The sequence below is a fragment of the Buteo buteo genome, chromosome 10, assembly GCF_964188355.1.
Source record: "Buteo buteo chromosome 10, bButBut1.hap1.1, whole genome shotgun sequence".
NCBI classification, from domain to species: domain Eukaryota; kingdom Metazoa; phylum Chordata; class Aves; order Accipitriformes; family Accipitridae; genus Buteo; species Buteo buteo.
In genome coordinates this window covers 38,697,768-38,715,641 of record NC_134180.1, presented here as the reverse complement: position 1 = coordinate 38,715,641, position 17,874 = coordinate 38,697,768, and the positions used below count along the sequence as shown (strand labels likewise).

At 38.2% G+C, this 17,874-nt stretch overlaps 1 protein-coding gene across 1 annotated transcript; it reads left to right on the top strand.

Moving 5' to 3' along the window:
* Positions 1-248: 248 nt before the first annotated feature.
* On the top strand, positions 249-17,671 carry NDC1 (NDC1 transmembrane nucleoporin). The gene is made up of 18 exons (XM_075037142.1): positions 249-367; positions 451-571; positions 1,553-1,654; positions 2,016-2,190; positions 2,687-2,825; positions 4,186-4,294; positions 5,573-5,624; positions 6,257-6,389; positions 8,631-8,723; positions 10,019-10,100; positions 10,998-11,153; positions 12,236-12,490; positions 12,624-12,742; positions 12,990-13,040; positions 14,064-14,127; positions 15,330-15,430; positions 16,381-16,541; positions 17,412-17,671. Exons 1-18 carry the CDS (start codon positions 326-328, stop codon positions 17,473-17,475), a joined length of 2,019 nt encoding a protein of 672 aa, XP_074893243.1. The 5' UTR covers positions 249-325; the 3' UTR covers positions 17,476-17,671.
* Positions 17,672-17,874: the final 203 nt, after the last annotated feature.

Sequence of the window (17,874 nt, the reverse complement as noted above, 5' to 3'; positions counted from 1 at the left end):
GCCGGCGCGGAGGGGCCCTGCCGGGCCTCTGCCGTCGCACAGGGACCCGGGGGGAGCCGTGTTCTCCCCGGGGCGGGCGAAGCGGCGGGGCAGGGCCCCGCGTCGGTACAACGGGGATCGCGTCAGGCCGCCATGATGGCTGCGACCGGGTCCCGTAGCCGGGAGGTCGCTCCCTACTGGGGGGAGGGGGGCGGGGAAAATGGATCTGCTCCCCTCTCATTGGCTGCTGACCGCCGGCGTCCGGCGGAAGTGGCGTGAGGCCGGCGGGGGTGGCCGTTGAACGGCGGAGACTTTGAACGGCGGCGAGGGCCGCCGGGCCGCCGCCATGGAGGCGGAGGCGGGCCGGCAGCGGGCCCTGCTCCGACAGGTGAGTGCGGGGCCTGAGGGAGGGAGGGAGGCCGGCGGCGGCCCCCTGCTCCCCCGCGGCCCCTCACGCTCCGCTTTCCTCAGGTGCTGGGCTGGAGGGTGGCGGCCGCCGTCGCCTGGTCCGTGTTGCTGCTGCCCGTCTGCACCGCCGCCTTCGTCGTCCTCAGTGGCTTCGACCCCTTCCACCCGGTGCGCTGGATCTCGAGTAGGTGCTCCGGTTGGGGCTGAGGGGGGGGGGGGGCGGGAACGGTGAAACGCGGCCTGCAGCGCGCTGGGAGGCGGAGTGGGGCTGGGAACGGCCTGCTGGGGGGGCTCTGGGAAGAGGAGAGGGGGCCTGTCAGCGGGGCACAGGGCTGCTGCCTTCCCTTCCTCACCTCTCGCGTCTGCCTGCGGTTTGTAGCGGAGATTGTCTCAATGTGAGTTTCTGCGTTCCTTATAGCCGTAATCCTCCCTAGGTACAAGTAAGAGTTGCAAGCGCAGGTAAGTGTATCCTTCAGGGAAAAGTGGCGGAGCTGTCTGTCCGAAGTGCTTGGACACACTTCCCCTTTCCACCCCGTGCAGCTCCTGTTTGCATAAAGGGCTTAAGTTTCCTCTAACTTTGGTGTGTTGAATGGCAAGTGAAATTCCTGAAATAGCCGCTCTGCATGGTGAGCATAACTTCCCCTCGAGTCTGCACACAAAAAATGGAGAGATGTTTAGATGGAAGCTTGATACCTGTGATCGTTTAGCTGCTGCAGGCAGAGACCCGTGATTTCTTTCCCCCTTTGGAAATATAGAAGCCCAAAAGAAACGATCAAAAGCAATTTACTCTATAAGGAATTGCTTACCTTTTAAGTGCGGCTGTATGGTTGCAGCTTTTATTACATGAAAGGAAGCTGTGTTAGTTGAGCTATAGTTTAATTCACTTTGAAAGATTCTTGTCTTAAACAAAATTCTTAGTGCTCACCTATGAGAAAACCAGTTATAAGTGTGTAAAATAGCTTCTGTGAAACTTAAGTATGCTTTTATGCAGAAATGTTGTGCAAGCTGGGCAGATCTGGTGTGAGACTATAGAGTCCCTTGAACATTACTCCCCTTTATGCACTTAGTGGATTATTGTTGACTGATTCAGTGGTCTTTTCTGTTACTTCATGTGTCACTGTTGTGTTACTGCAATGTTCTGAGCAATATTTTTTTTTAATTTTAGATTCTTTCAATGATTTATATACTTCCTACGTCATCTTTTGTATCCTCCTTATGTCTGTGGTAATACTAGTAATAAGTATCTTCAACGTCGAGTTTTATGCAGGTGGGTTATGTAAATTGCTGAACTGTCTGTGATACCCGAATTAAATAGGATGACCATTTAAAGAGATTGTATTTACATTCGATTTACTTAATGTTGGTAGATTTCCTTTGAAATTAGTATAGACAATACGCAAAGCTTATTTTTAAGTAAATCGTCCCAGGTTCCTGCTTCCCTCATGGCTAAGACCCTCTTAGCTGGACCACTTCATTAATATATTTATCTTTTAGCGATGATTCCAACTGTGAAAAGTTCTTTGGTGACAATGGTTTGGTGGGGTTTTTTTCTTTTTCTTTTCTTTTTTTTTTTAATGAAGGGTTTTGTCAGTAAGAAGTGAAAATTAACTTTTGGCTTTTGTTTACAGTTGTGCCATCAATACCATGCTCTCGATTAGCACTAATAGGAAAAATTATTCACCCTCAGCAAGTTATCCATTCAGTTGCTCATGCTGTAATGGGAATGTTGGTTGCTTGGTGCGCTGCAGTTATGACAAAAGGGAAGTTCCAGTTTCTTGCTGTGCCCTGCACGCCTTCAGAAAGGTAATTACTTGTGTGTGTTAAAGATAAATTATGCAAAGAACTTATATTGTAAAATGTATTTACTGATGGCTTCTTTCAAACAAAAAACCTAAAACTTGAGTACTATCAAAAATAAGCAATTATGTGTTGATATCCTTTATTAAAGAATAGGAAATACCCTCCTTTGTAAATGTTACAATGCACAGAGAAGTAACTGGGTCAGAAAAACTAAATTGCCAGGATTCTTAATGGAGAGTTGAATGATGACAAATTGGTTGTCACCTGAGCTAAGTCTTGGTCTTCTGGTTAATGTGACATACTTCATAAATACCGGAAGCATCCTCATGTATAAATTACAAAAAAAGGTGGTGGGATTCCTACTTTAGAAAAAACTTACTGAGATATCATCATATCTACTGATCAGAAAAGTAAAATCTAACTTCTGATTTGAACTTCCTAAGGCTGGAATGACTTTTTTTTTTTTAACTCAGAATTAATTCTAAGTTTCCTGTTTTAGCCTAGATGATGCTGTTCCTCAGATGTGCCTAAATGAGCATCACCTCTTTTTTCTACTTTCTGGAGCTTTCATGGGATACAGTTATAGTCTTTTGTATCTTATTAACAATATGAATTATTTGCCATTTCCAGTCATACAGGTAAGAGGTTTAAACACCTTTGCAAAAATACATGTCTAAGTAAAACAGTGATCAAAAAAGCCTTGATAGTTTATGTCTTTGAATATGGTAGTAGCAGTTGTCTGTTGGCATGCTTTCACTAATAGATGAAGCGTACACTCAGTTAGCTTTAAATGCTGGTAGTGTTCATCTTCCTCCTTTCAAATGAACACAGAAATCCAGGATGCTGCGACTATAAGATTTACACCCCTTTGATGCATGCTAAAAGCTGGCTGAAGTGGACCATTGCAGAAAGTGAACTACAGGAAAAAGACAGCATACACAAACTAAACATTAACTCCTGGAACTGACAACAAAGGTCACCTAAAAGCTAAAAATCTTGAGAGTTAAAAAAAAAAAAGAAAAAAAAAAGGCATATTATCAGTTGTAACTGGGTACCAGCTCACTTAAAGTCTAAATAGCACGTTAAGTCTTGCTTAAAGCTCCACATCCAAAGCTTGTTTGTGTGCAGTGCTATGGAAACTGAAATTCTATTACTTCCTTTGGAGGAGGCTCTAGCAGTTCCACAGAAATCTGTACCAGTGCGAAATGGTGAGGAGTGGGTTGTGAAACATCACCTTAAAATTATTTCTTCTGTTGCTGTAGCCTCACAGTAGCCATTTGGCAAAAGGTATCTTTAAACAGGGTTGGTTGTATTAGTGGAAAATATTTAAGTCATGACCCTTCAATTTATCCACAAACCAAGCATCATTTTGGCAATTAAAAAAAAATATATATATTATTTGAATATTGTTAATTCTCCCTTTTTTTTTTAACGCAACTTAGCCAAGTGAAACAATAAATCACTTTGGTTTCATTTGCATATAGTGTCAGATGGGTTGCTTTAGCCGTTTGGAAAGACAGAATTTGTATGGAGAATTGCATCAGTATTACACTGGTTTCGCTGCTTGGAGGATTACTGACTCTAACTCATGCTTGTCTGAATTTTCCCTATATTTTAATGGAACACTTCTAATCTAAATGAAATCTAGTAGATTAAATATGCCTTTTTGGGGGGGGGAGTGTGTTTGTTTATTTTGCAGTAGATAGCATTCTTCTACTTTGTTCTTCTAGAGTCAATTTACCCCATCCTCCATTTTCATACTGCTACAAGTAGGAAAAGACATGAGAACTAGAGATGATCATAAAATGGCAGAAAGAGATTGGGAGAGTAAATAGTAGGTGTAACACCTGGAATTGCCTTAAACTAGTTTTTTTAATTCATCTAGACTTCAGGTTTTCAAGTACCTTGTGGAGGTTTTTTTGGTGGTGGTGTTTTTTTTACCATTTCATTGATTTGTTCTGAATGCAAAATACTAAATTATTTTTCTTTTGGTTTTAGCAATACAAGTACTTACGTTTCAGAAGATCTTTGCCTCTCCTCGTTAAACACACTTGTGTGGAATCGCTATATTTTGTTAGAAACTTCTGTGTCACATATTACTTTTTTGGTAAGGGTTCCTGAAATTCTCTTTCTCTCTCTCTCAAGTCTTACAGCCTCACAGAAGCTTGTTTAGCATATGAGAAATGTCTCTTCTTCAAAGAGATGAACACTTCCTATAAGAATTTATTATCTAGCTGATAACATTATAAGAAGATGACAGTATTTTAAGGAGAAGGGAGTGGGGAACAGTAGTTTTCTAACCTGAAGTCTGTGTTTGGTCACTGTACCAAAACATAGACTATTGTCTCTGGTGATCTCTTCTGTGCAGGAAATTTTGTTGCAGGCATCTGTGAAATAACCTGCATATAAAAGGAGCTGCCAAATTCTAATTAGCTGGTGGTTCACAAGTGTATGTTTTAAAACCTGATGCTTTGGGCGTCTGTTTACATACCTGTCCTGATTTGTGGCAAAAAGATTGTAAGTCTGAAAACACAGTGCAATTAAAAAAAAAAAAAGGTTTAGTCTGTAATTTATATTCCCTTTTTTCTTTAAATATTCCTAAATATTTTTTAACATGGATAAACATCTCCATGCCTTGGACTGCTCCTTCTATTGCCTGGTATTGAAAATACAGTGTCACAGAGTTGAACCTGACATACCAGCAGTGGGCATGACTTCGCTATATGTAATGTTGCTATATTTTCACTATTTTGGGGGTAAAAATTAGGACTTTTGCTTTATTCTGAAATGCTCTTTATATTACTTGAAGGAAGCTGGGTATGGCTCCCTCCCATATGAAAATTAAGTTTGGTCTTTAAAACTGTGGTAAAAAAATCAGTGCTGATGAAAGTGATTGCACTGGACTTTCTAAAATCAGGAAATTTTTGTGTTACGGTTGTAGTTGTCCTCCTAAATGCTGTCAAAATATGCTAGGATTATTTCCACTTTATTCACATTAGGGGATAAATAAGAAGTATGGTGGTTCTATATCGGTCTCCATTAAGTCTTTAAAAGCACTCTGCTGCTGCCTGAGCTGTAGTGAAATTTAATATTAAATTACTATTAACCCCATTTTGTTAGTAAGGAAACACAAATAACTCGGTGCTGAGAAGCCAGCAATAAAAGATACGGTCTACATCTCTCAATGTGTAGTTGTTGGCCTGAAGCCTTTTTTCATTCTCTTGTTTCCATTTCTTAAAAAAACCAGATTGTTTCCTCGTGCACACGTGTTACAAGCCCAGTCTCTTGTCTATACATGCATTCTATTTTTGTCGTCTTTTTGGCCTATTGTGTATGTGTTTTGCAGTGTCCTAATTGTTTCAGTGGGGTTTTTTTGATCCCCTAGGTTACATCCCAAAGGTATGGATAAGTACCACAATGGATCTTCATATAGACAGGTAGGTAGTATATTGTGCTGAAAACTTGCAGTAGCATATTGCTGACAGCTCCCTTTGCTGAAGAAGTCCAGCTTAGCAACTGGTTCTTTGTGTGTAGTAGGACTCAGTTCTTTGCCTCCCCACACAGAACGTGGGGAGAATTGGGTACTTCTGAAATGGATCCAAAGGGAACCAACATCCCTTTGTAGGAACCATCTTGTAGATAGTCATTAAGAAATCCTCTCTAGTTTCCTTCATCCCTGTAAGTATCTAAAATATTAGAAAGGCAAATCTCTCCAAATTTCATACATGTGTTTAATCTGCTTTTCTGTGCTTTGAGGGGGCATATTTTCATTTTTATATGGCTACCATTTGTTTTAAAGTAGGGAAACTGAAGTCTTAATACCTTAATTGACTAAACCTGTAATAGTTATTTATTTCATATTTCTTTTCTTTGATTTAATTAATTTTTCTTAACTTCATTTCATCACAGTTACTGAAAAATTAAAGAAATGGTATCTCAAACATCTTTAAGAAACTGTTTTTGCAAAAACACTGCAACTTTATTCTTGCAATTATTGCTACTGTAAGAGCTTACAATAGACATCTTCCATGATAAAAATACTTATATCTTCTTCTTGTTTTATCTGCAGTAAATTGCATCCTCTTGACACTCTGACTGGCTTATTGGATCTCTCCTTGTTTTACCATGCCTGGTTATGTGGCGTATTCCTTCTGATTACCTGGTACATTGCATGGTTACTCTTCAAAATCTATGCTACAGAGGTTAGTACTTAGTGACAGTGCTAAAGGTATAACATCAGTGTTCCACAGATAGTATTTTCTTTTCAAAAGCAGTTTTACTAGGCAATAACATATTATGAATTTCTGAATTTTCAAAGCATGCACTACAGATAATCTCTGATAACTGAACAGCTGAGAGAGGCCTGGGCGTTAACTGACCTTCCCTTTCTCTCCTTATAGCAAGACAACCCTCTGCTGCTTACAAAATTAATGCTTTGTTATTTCCACTTCCTCTTCTTACTCTAATTCTGTTTCCACGTCCCCCTTCTGTTCATGTTTGATGCTAAATCCGTGCAGATGCTGTTGGGGCCACCCTAAGAATGAACCACTTTGTGCTTCATGGTGTCCGCACTGTGTTCTTTGTGTCATCTTTAGGTGTAGAGACCAATGAGTCAGCACAGGGCCCATAGCTGCCTGACAGAGCTTACTAGCTTGGTCTCTGCATGTGTTTCCATGCAATGATTTTGTATTTGAGTCTGAGACTAGCTGAAGACTTGTGACAAACAGCTACAGGTTACATGGGAAGATAATATCCAGAAACTGTATAGCGCTCAATCCAATTTTACAGTAGGAGAGAGAACAAAGTGCTGTCAGTTTTCTATGTGCTAAGCTCTAGCAATCTCAAATTTAAGCAAACTATCAGAGTTCTCCAAAGCAGAGACGTGTTAATCTAATTCAGGCTACAGTATTAAAATAGACTTCAAGCAATCTTGGGAATGAAGACACTTGTGCTTTTTCATTCAATCATAAAGTTACAAATTAATATGGCTAAAAAAAGACCATTTAAATGTGTAATGAATCTTGTTAGAATAAAAGTGAGAACATGACTGAAGAGGGCGGGGGGGGAAGCCTCGCCAACAAAGAATTGGAGAAGACTTGATCTTTGTTGACAAATCCAGATACTTCTTTGTAAGAATACAGAGGAAAAAATTGTTCATCTAACTTGACTTTTTTTTTAAAAAAAAAAAAACACAAACCAAACATTACTGGACTGTAGATTAGTAGGAAAAGAAGCAAGGTTTAATCCTGGCGAAACACTCTTATGGCATGAAATGGCATACAGCGCTTGTTGGAGTGTTAGCTTTAATTAAAAAGATCTAGTTGTTGTGACTGCATGGAGAAAAGATTAACAATGAGTTGAGCGTAACTGATGTCATGATGGGTCAGGATCTGTAGACGGCTCCAACAACAGCTCTGAGGTGTGAACAACCTATTTCAAAGGATAATACTTGAAGCACTGGTGAACACTGTGTGTCAAAGTCTGTAATTATTGTATTGCTTATAAAACTGGAAGACAAACATCCAGCTGTGAAGGTATAAAATGGACCTTGCCCTTTTGACTGTTGAACAAAAGATTTGTTTATCCACGTGATTTTTTTTTTTTTTAATGAGCTAAAAAACTTTGAAAGCTGTTTGTAGATATTTGCATAATGTTAACTGAAAAGTCAGGAAACAAAATTGTAAACTTAGATCGCATTAAGTCACTTTATTAACACTTTGAAAGCAATTGCTATCTCAAGTTTCAATTTTGCAATTGGAAACAGAGGAGGATAAAGCTATGATATGTAATATGAGTGCAGTAACACAAAACTGATAGGTAATCTGTGCCCAAACTGGTCCATGTTAAATAGCGTTAAAAAGATGCAATGTTTGATACAATTTAAGCACTGCTATTTAAATTTTTAATTTTGTAGCCACAAGAACAGAAATTCTGTTAAAACACAGAATATGAATATCATTATGATAAAAATAAGGATTCGTTAGTTTCAGTGAAACGGTGCAAAAGAAGAATTTAAAAAATATTTTATTATTTGGTGAAAGAACCCTCAGTTCTTTACCAGAGTGGTTACACTCTTGAAGATAGACATTACAGTTTAGATTTCAGTCTGGTTTCTGAATATGGTGTGAATACTAGTTTTTCCTGGGTATGTGGTTAGTGAAATGTCTTCTCATAATGATATGATGCCCCTAGCTATGAATTATGTGGGTACATGGAAAGTATTTGAAGATAAATACATCTGGATTTTCTAAGATTTCTTAATTTAAGAAGTAGAGCCTTTTTGGTTCTATGTTAGAAATTTCAGGCTAGTTTACAGTAGGCTGAAGCAATGGGGTATTTTGTAGTTCATCATTCATCTGACAAGTAACGGCTTAGGTGTGGTCTTTCATAAGGTTTTCTTGTGTTTTGCTCTGTATAACACAACTTCTGATGTTTATATTTAGACGCATCACTTCCCTGTCCAGCCAACTTTTGCTGAGGAGACAGACCAGTGCCTGCCTAAAATCTTAAACAGCAACCCTCCCCTCATTATAAAGGTAATTGAGTTCCCACCATCTTCCCATCTAGCTGTGTGTTGAGAAGGTGTTTCTCAAAGCATACAATCAGATCTTCTAGGTACCAGCTATTTTAACTGGTTCTTTAAAAAGCTGCCTCAGAACACTGAAGGAGGCAGTTACAGTTAATGGTGAAAATTTGTTTAGTAGTGACATCTGCTGGTGCTCACCACACTGTGGCACTCTGAGCTGAAGACAGACTCATTTAGTTAGAGGTAAGAGCTATTTGTCTGCTGCATAAATATGTTAGTGCATACTGATGTTAAAACAGAAGGTTAGTGACGTTCAGGTTTTTTAACTCTTTCAACTTTGAGTCTTTGTCACATAAACAGGTGTTTTTTCTTTGTACGCTCTTAATCCTTTACCCCTGCTACTTATATTTGGGTTCTTACGTGTGTGTTCTCTCTTTGAAGTTAAAATATTATTTCCATATTTATGTTGGAAGTTGTGTTTCTTTTTTAAAAAAGAGAATACTAAAAAGCTACTTAAAATTTATGAGTAAAGGAGAGTAATTTTGGTCTGACTACGGTAATCATTAATGGGATTTACTGATTATAATACTTAAAAATTGGAGACTTCATATAAGAAGTATTAGGTAAATAAAGATAAGAATATTTTCCTGCATGTGCAAAATCCACGTTTACTGATTATACAGATCTCTGATAAGACTAGAGGTATAACAGGCTGCAATCCATTTGAATCGTTTTTTAAGCTTTGCTGCACTATCACAGGATGATGGGTGGGGAAGAGTCAAGTACAGCACAGTTAAAGGTAGAGGAAGTCTAATTTATAATCTCAGCCATTACTAAGGTGTGTAATTTATAATTGTATCTTGCCTAGTGGGAAAAATCTGGTTATTTTTGGTTTGCCAGATTAACTACTTAATCACATGAAAAAGCAGTATGAGGTCCGGTACCGTATAGCATACTGTGTAGTTGACCTCTGGCTTGCAAAAACAGTTCTTTCCTTAGACTTTTCTGCGTCATAGATTCTTTCTGTCTGAGCTGTTAGTGTTAAGATAAAAAAATGGTGTTAGATCTTCAACTCCAAAGAAACAACTTATCAGTAAAGTTCTCTGAAGCTCTTACTAACTCAGCAGCCCTATCCAGAGCAGTTCTAGGGATGTGTCAGTCCTTTGCCACCTTTCTTTTTCTGTTACATGGCTGGTTTTAGTCTGTGTGAACTCATTCTTTGTTAGGGATTGCTTTTGTATGGATAACTACATTTTTAAAGGAAATACATTGGACTTGTGTGCACTAAAACATTTTCCTTTGTAGTTTTTAGCCTTACAAGACTTGATGTTACTTTCCCAATATTCTCCTGTTCGACGACAGGAAGTCTTTAGCCTTAGTCAGCCAGGTAATTACAAAAACTATTTCATATTGATTCTTTTTCTTTTTTTTTTTTTTTTAAAGTGTTAGTCAAATGCTTCTAGAAGTTATTTAATGCAGTGACGCATGCTACATAAGCCAGAAGGCCTCATAAGTAAAAGTATCCCTATAGTGCCTTTTCCAAAAGGATGCTTAATCATCTATATTCATATTGTTTCACCTACTAAACTAAATGACTTCTGGTGCCTGTTGTTTGATTTAAGTGACAACCATGAGGAAACACAGGTCTTAACGTACTGAAAGCAGGGTCCTCTTGACACTACCAGTCATGTAGTCTAAACTGAATAATCTCACAGATGGGTATGAATGCCTAATGTTGAGATGTGAGTGAGGGCAAATCAAGCATAAATAGTGAGTCATCGCTAGAGTTGTGAAAGCAAACAATGGTTATAATTTCAATTAGTATTCAAGCCTCTTGCTATATACAAAGATATGGCAGAGGTCAATTAAAACTGCTTAAAAGCCTTTAGGAACTTTTTGTTACACCTCATCAGGAATTCTAGTGTTTGTACTACTTCAGAACTGTTTACCATCACCATTGATACTACTTTGTTCATTTTAGTTGTTAGTGATTTTAGATCTGATGGGCCAAACTGCCTATGTTACCTGCTTGCTTAGCAGGTTTCACTAAAGTCTTTTTAGAGTTATCCATTGATGGGAGGATAGAATCTGTCCATGTTTTCATCTTCTTCTCAGTACAAATAAACTGTCACGGTCAAAATGCACTGTCTTCTTAGAAATGGAGTGGTACTGTAACTTTGAAGCTTAGGCTGAGAGCATATGGGCACTGTCAGAATAGATAGAAGGGTGAGCATCTGGGTTAAGTGTACCTACTGCATTTTCCTTTTTGTGTGCATACTGCTAGGTGGGCACCCGCACAACTGGACTGCAATATCAAGGGAGTGTTTGAGCCTTCTGAGTGATCTGACTCAGAGGCTGATCGCACAGCAGGAAGCTGCAGCAGCAAATGGGAGAGCAAAGCAGCCAGCAGGAGAGCTGAAAGTAACTCCACAGACTCCAGGTATGTGAGGAAATGCTCATAATTGTTTGTAAAGCATGAAAGGACCAATAGATTACATAGGCACGTTAGTCTCAATTAAGTTGTATGGGGAAAATGAGTCACGGGGTTTTCTGTAAATAAATGCAAACAAAAAAAGTCTCTCCCCCAATTTAATTTTAGGTATTATTGTTGAAATAATCCCAAAATAACTAGAAAACTTGGAAAGATCATGTTTACTCAGTTCATTTACATTGCATGATGTTATGTTCAATACAGTATTTTTTCCACACTTGCATGAATTAAACAAGTCTAATTATTACAGTTTTAGTCAGTGGTTCAACCTCGTACAGGGAGAACTTAAGTCTTGCCAAGGGATGCTTTGTAATTTGCATAGCTGCTCTTATAATTAGTTTAAGATGGTAAAATTAGTTTTTGTTTTGTTGTTGTGGGGACTTTGAATATGTTTGTGTGATTCACTAATATCACTGTAGGACAAGAAAAGCCAGTCTGACTCTTGAGCTGTGTGCAGCCTGCAAGCATTTCGGGTGTTTTACATGCCAGACTTAGGCATCATTCCTGGCAGCAGAGCTGTGTTAGTATAGAGGGTGCCAGGTAATTGAATCCCTTAGTCAGTGCCTAGGATACAAGTGCCTGGGGAACAACAGGGGACTGTTGGTATGTCAGAGGTGAATTTCTTCTAGTGCTGCTCTTTCTTGGATTTTGTGAGTGATGTGTCTTCTCTTACATACCAAGCAGAATCAGAAAAAATTGCCATTCTTCTACAGGTAGCCTTTTTTCTAGTACTTAATCCTAAAAGCACACTTTATGTAGATAGATACTAGGGTGTAGCAATGCTAGCTAGCAAAAGGAGAAAAAGAAATCCACAGGGATTCTTCTCATCACAGGCTGGTCTTAAACTGATGAACTTTTAAAACACTTCATGTGGATGTGTACTGCTTTGCAAAACCACAGTGGAAACAACGTCCTTTAATAAATCTCTAATGATAGAGGGGTTGTTGAAATAGCAATCAAATAACAAACCCATCTTTTATTTCATATGTGCCAGGCTGTTTGTCTTCATGTAGTGTGTTCTTTGTCATTAGGAGCCCTTGTGACAGAAGATATGTCTTTCCAGTCACTGAGGTCTAATATTGCTCCCAGAGCCTCCATGTCTTCGCTGGTTAAATCATCCTTGATGCCCTTAAAGACATCACCTGGGTCTGATGTTGGTTCGCCTTTCAGCTCACCTGCTTTAAGTTGCAAGATGGGAATTCTGGATGTAAACTCTCCTTGGCATGGATCAGTCCAAAGTTCTCAAGTTACGAGAAGGGGACCAAAGCTGTGGACATCAGGTTCAGGTAGAGATTCTTCTACAGCACTGTTTTTAGCCTTGTAGTTGTAAGTGTAGTAGGCATGTCAATAGAGATCTGTATCTTGAGGATTTAAGTGACAGCAACCAGTTTATCTGAAGATACTGTATTTCTCTTGTAGATCTGCAAATGAACGGTTCCCACCATGAATCCTTCCCACTGCTCTCTGCTGCAGGAGTTGGCAGTGAGGCAGTACAGCCAAGAGTTATTTACACATGGCTTCAGAACAAGCAACAACAGGTAGAGTAAAAGTTGCAGTACAGAAAGGTTGCAGCCAGCGCAGCTTAAGTGTTGTCTCTTCTGAAAGAACTTTCCATTTTTGTTAAATGAATACGTCCTTCTTCAATTAGCTTACATAACAAAAATCCTTCCCTCCCCACCCCCCTATCCCTTTATGCTGCAAGACGATGGTAGGGTTGTGGAGGGGCAACTTTGCATGCCTTCAAATAAATACAGATTATATTTTTAATCTTTTGTTTCTTTTCAGATAAAAACCTTTCTGTCAAAACGAGTGCTGATAATGTATTTCTTCAGCAAGGTAATGATGATCTTTTGTGACTGAGCAGTATGGACTAGAAATGCATGAGCATATGGATTCTGCTGTGGCACTATGTACCTTTTCCATATAGTAACAGTTCTAAAACCTTTCTTTTCATCTAAGGCTTTCCATAAGTACAACTTTGTCTTTACTGTGAGTTTCATAGCAGAATTATCCCCTACCTGCATAAAAAAGAGTGATAATACTTGTTTAAACTCATCTGGTTATAAACTGCTTTTTGCTTAAAGCATCATGTACTAGTAAAACACAACTGAGAACTTAAATGCAATTGTCTCAGGATACTAATGTAAGATGACACGGCTTCTAGTTAATTTTAAAATTCCTTTAACTGCTTTTTGTTAGGTCGGTGTACCAAATTTTTTATAGCTTTGCTTTGTGGGAGAAGTGGTAGCTAAAATGTTGGGAATTTCTCCTTATGAAATATTGGTACTAATACTACTACTGCTTGACGGTTGGACTCGATGATCTTAAAGGTCTTTTCCAACCTAAATGATTCTACTTTTCAAGTGAACTTGAACACTTAAACTAAACTTGCATAGTGTTTACATAAAAAACCAATTGGGTATTTCTCTTAGCATAATTGAATAATAACTCAGTTACGTTTTATAGAAGCATCCTCCTCTAATTTAGGTCTTTGTTTTTCAGGGATTTAAATGTTTTCTGCAAGCAGAGATCATATTTTTATATGCAGATCTTTTCCGTGTATGTGATAATGGCTTATGTTTACATGTACAGCAGTGTTTTGTGATTGGTTATAGACTGGACTTTTTTTTGGAAGTCCCAATTATAGCTATAGCTTTGTGAGAAGCTTCTGTCCAAAATGAATTTTAGTTTCTTAAAAGATTAGATTTTTCTGGGTATTCCCTGAGATCTGTCAGCCTTACAGGTCTTTTCTGAGGGGAGGGACATGACCCTATCAAATGTGTAATACCTTAATTGAAACCTGCAATTTTGGTGATGTTAGTTATAAAGTGCACTCAGAATGCTTTGATTTCTTCTCAGCACCCAGAAGCCTCCATCCAAGCTGTCTTCTCTGATGCCCAAATGCACATCTGGGCTTTGGAAGGTAAGCAATTTCTATTCCCAGGTAATCCATTCTGTTGGCTCATGGAACTGCGACAACTAAAAGGATCCGATTCCAGTTTCTGGGTCTCTGTGCTTTATAAATGTAAAGGAAGAAAAATCTTTGAATCTATTTTGACAAAAACCTGACTGCATTTCAGATACCAACATGAATAAAGGTCTAATTCACTTGTTAGTTTTGTGATCCCATGTGAGATCTCTTAGTTTATTTTCTGCAGAGATTTGGTAGAGATTCCTAAACTTGATTTCTGTTGCTTCCCTCCCATGTGAACCCATGTATCACTTTTACATTTTTTTTCCAGTAACAGATTTATGATGTCTTTTTACAACAGCTTTTCTGGCTAAAGGCTCTGAGTCTTTCTCTGTTAATCACAGAGGGTTGAGGCAGGGAGGCACTTAGGTAGTAACAAATAAATGGAAAAGATGGTCTGCAGAGAATTAAAAGAACAATGACAGTACGTGGTTGCACTATGGGATTTTCTTGTTTGTTTCAAAATAGTGAGCAAATACTGGTATTAATAGAATCTTTTATTAGATTTGACAGTGCAAAAGTTGATCTTTTTCTTGGGTAATATATTTTATGGGCAGATATGCTGAGTTGTGTCAGATTGAAGGTGATGAGTTGGGACCTATAGAGTCAGGAGATGAGAAATCACATTCAGTTTGCAGAAAAGCGGAAGATACCATTTGTGTGTTAACTAAGGGCAGCGGGATAGGTTGTAATTTTTTAAAATATGATAAACAAGTAAACTGAGAAAGGATTTAAAGCTAAATCAAGGTTTCCCTCAAAGTAGTAGAGAGTTCTCATACAAGCTGAACAAAGAAAGTTAAGTGATCTGGAAATGTTTGTTTATGGCTAAAAGAATTGTGAAATAGGCCCTGTCTCTTGGTCAATGTCGGGTACAGCTCTGATCAGAGCAGTGGAAAGAGGGAGCCAGTGCTTTTTTAAAATTTATTTTATATATAATCTGTCTTGCCTTATCAACCTCAAACTATTGTACACCTGTCAAACCAGTGACTGGTTTAGTCCTGAAGCAAGCCAAAGCTGAGGTAAATGTCATCTGGCTGCAGGAAGTCCTGAAGAATTCCACCACACTAGTAGAATCTTTGGGCAAAACCATGATCTTTGTTAATGCTTCAGAACTTGAGAATTCAGTAATTATAGCAAACTTCTTTTTTTTAAAGGTCTGTCTCATTTGGTAGCAGCCTCCTTTACTGAAGACCAATTTGGAGTTGTCCAAACTACACTGCCAGCTATCCTGAATACATTACTGACTCTTCAGGAGGTAAAAACTGTTAACTTTTCCTTACTGCAGAACAAGTTTAGGAGAAGAGAAGGAGTTTTGTTAATTTTATATTTTGACCTTCCTCACCAGTCGTAGCATTCAAGTTGTTACCACTGTAGCAACTCTTCTGTAATTAATCTAAAAAAACCAGCTAGCTGCCACTATGTGCATTATGAAACAGCTGAATAAAAACCTTGTTAGTTTTTTAAAATGTAGAAGTAGCAAGCATGTTTTTAATGGAATGTTTCATTAAAAAAAAGTACTATGTGCTCAGTTAAAGACCTTATTTCAAAGATGCAGCAATTATACTATATTTTATGCATAGTTGGGACTTAATCTTTATGTGGCTGTACACAATTCCTCGTGCAATTTGGAGCACTTGGAGACATTGCAAATCACAGCAGAAAAGATCTGTGTAGTATTTCTCTACTAATACTAAGACATTACTCTCAAATTACTGATGTTTGTGTAATGTGTATTTAAAAAAAATCCAGATTTGTTTCCAAGGCTATGTGTGTCCTATTGACATAATAATTTTACAGTGCCTTAATGGAGATTCTTGGAAAGAATTTAGAGGTTATCAGAGTTCTTCAGTGTAAGTCATCTATTCCAAGAACAGACACTGGGGTGGGGGGTGGAACCAATACCGTTGTTTCTGAAAGAAACAAGTCATAATACAGGACAGAGTTGTATTTTCTACTGCAGTGTGTGCTGTGCATAGCATTTACGACTCATTAACAGAGAATCTTATTTCATAGAATTTGGTTCTATGTTCATGTTGATGGCCAGGAAATGCAAGGTCAAGCTCAGTCTCCAGTATGTTTTTGTGTGTCTTGGTGGAATTTCTGAACTTGCACTTTTTTTGCTTTATTTGACATAAACATGTTGCTAGTTACATTATGAAATAACTGAACAGATGAAGCAGGGTCATTTATGTTTTTCTCAATCAGGTTGTAGACAGACATTTCAAACTGCCTCATGTTTCTAGCAAGCCCCCCAGGATTTCAGGAAGTCTGGTGGACACCTCCTACAAAACACTACGATTTGCACTTAGAGCATCTCTGAAAACAGCACTATACCGGATAACTACTGTCTTTGGAGAACACTTGAAGTAAGAACTTTTTCATGATTGCTTGCTTGCTAAGTTTAGTTTAAATTATTGTTATTGTAGGAGCTGTGAAAAGGGAAGTTTTGGCAAAAATCCCTTCAGGTTATTATTCTAACATGGTATTTTAGTATTTTTTTTTATTATTTATGGAACCTTAAATAATTCTTGTATAGATATATGGTCTCCTTAGAAACTTATTATTCATAGATTTCTGGGCAATTTTTCTTAGTGACTTTTCATGAACTCTTTAAAAGCAGTCCATGAATACCACTCATTTAATAAATCTTAGCTGTTGAAAAGAAAGTAAATAGAGACAATTACCTGTTCTGTAGGGAGAGAGTCCTGAGAATCCTATGAAAAGTCCAAATAATCAAATTCCCTTGCTGCTTGGTTGTGGGATGGCTCTTTCTCAGCTACTGTCACAGCAGGCAGACTTTCATACTTGGCCTCTGAATTTGTGGGAGTGAAACTCATGCGGTATCTGCCCATCTCTCCCTGTGGGGCTGAAATGTCACTCAGTTTGGAAGTGCTCGACATACAGAAGAGAGAATTTTAAGAGATTCTTTCTTATCTAAATTGTTCCTGCAAGTTAAACAATTGCTTGTGTGTGTTTAAAGGTTAGGAAATAGGCTAGATTTCTTGGGGCAAGTGTGTTTTAGTAGTGGAAGCTGTTGAGGTTAAAAATTGACAGTTTTAGGGGTTAATATACTTTTTTGTCTTGGACCGTAGGTTTTTCATACAGCTAGGTTTTCTAAAATTTAGCTTCAGTGTAATTGTTGATTTCAGTGTGTACTTAATTTTGGCATGAGGCTTAATTTTTTTGGTGTATTACATTTAATGTAAAATCTTATGTTCTGCATATGTTGTTTTTAGTGCAGTGCAAGTGTCCACAGAACATAAGAAAAGACTTCAGCAATTCTTGGAATACAAAGAATAAATAACAGATTTTGATGCAGCTACGTTTGTCTTTTTTCAACGCTCTTGGTAAGAAGAAAGTGGGACTAATGAGCCTTTTTATCTTGGCTTTTTGGAAAAGCATATGGAAGTACAAGTCACAGAACAAAACTCTTAGAACTGTGGAAGAGCTCTTCTGGGTTTGGATAATCTTTTGTATAATAAAACTTTTTAAAAATTCATCTTGCCTTCTTTTAATATCACTTACAAATGAGAAAGTGTCAGTTCTTACTTTATGTAAGACTATGACATTTGAGATTATCAGAGTTACTTTGTCACTCAGATCCTTCACTGTTTTTCACGATGTATTCTTTCCCTACCCTTTCCTGTTAAAGGGCTGAGTAGAGATTTACATAGATGCTTAGTGTGCCTAAGTGTTCCA

Coding starts and splice junctions, on each gene's coding strand:
- NDC1 (XM_075037142.1), top strand. CDS start 326: ATGGAGGCGGAGGCGGGCCGGCAGCGGGCCCTGCTCCGACAG. Junction 11,154..12,235: donor AGTAACTCCACAGACTCCAG/GTATGTGAGGAA, acceptor CTTTGTCATTAG/GAGCCCTTGTGACAGAAGAT. Junction 12,491..12,623: donor GCTGTGGACATCAGGTTCAG/GTAGAGATTCTT, acceptor TTTCTCTTGTAG/ATCTGCAAATGAACGGTTCC.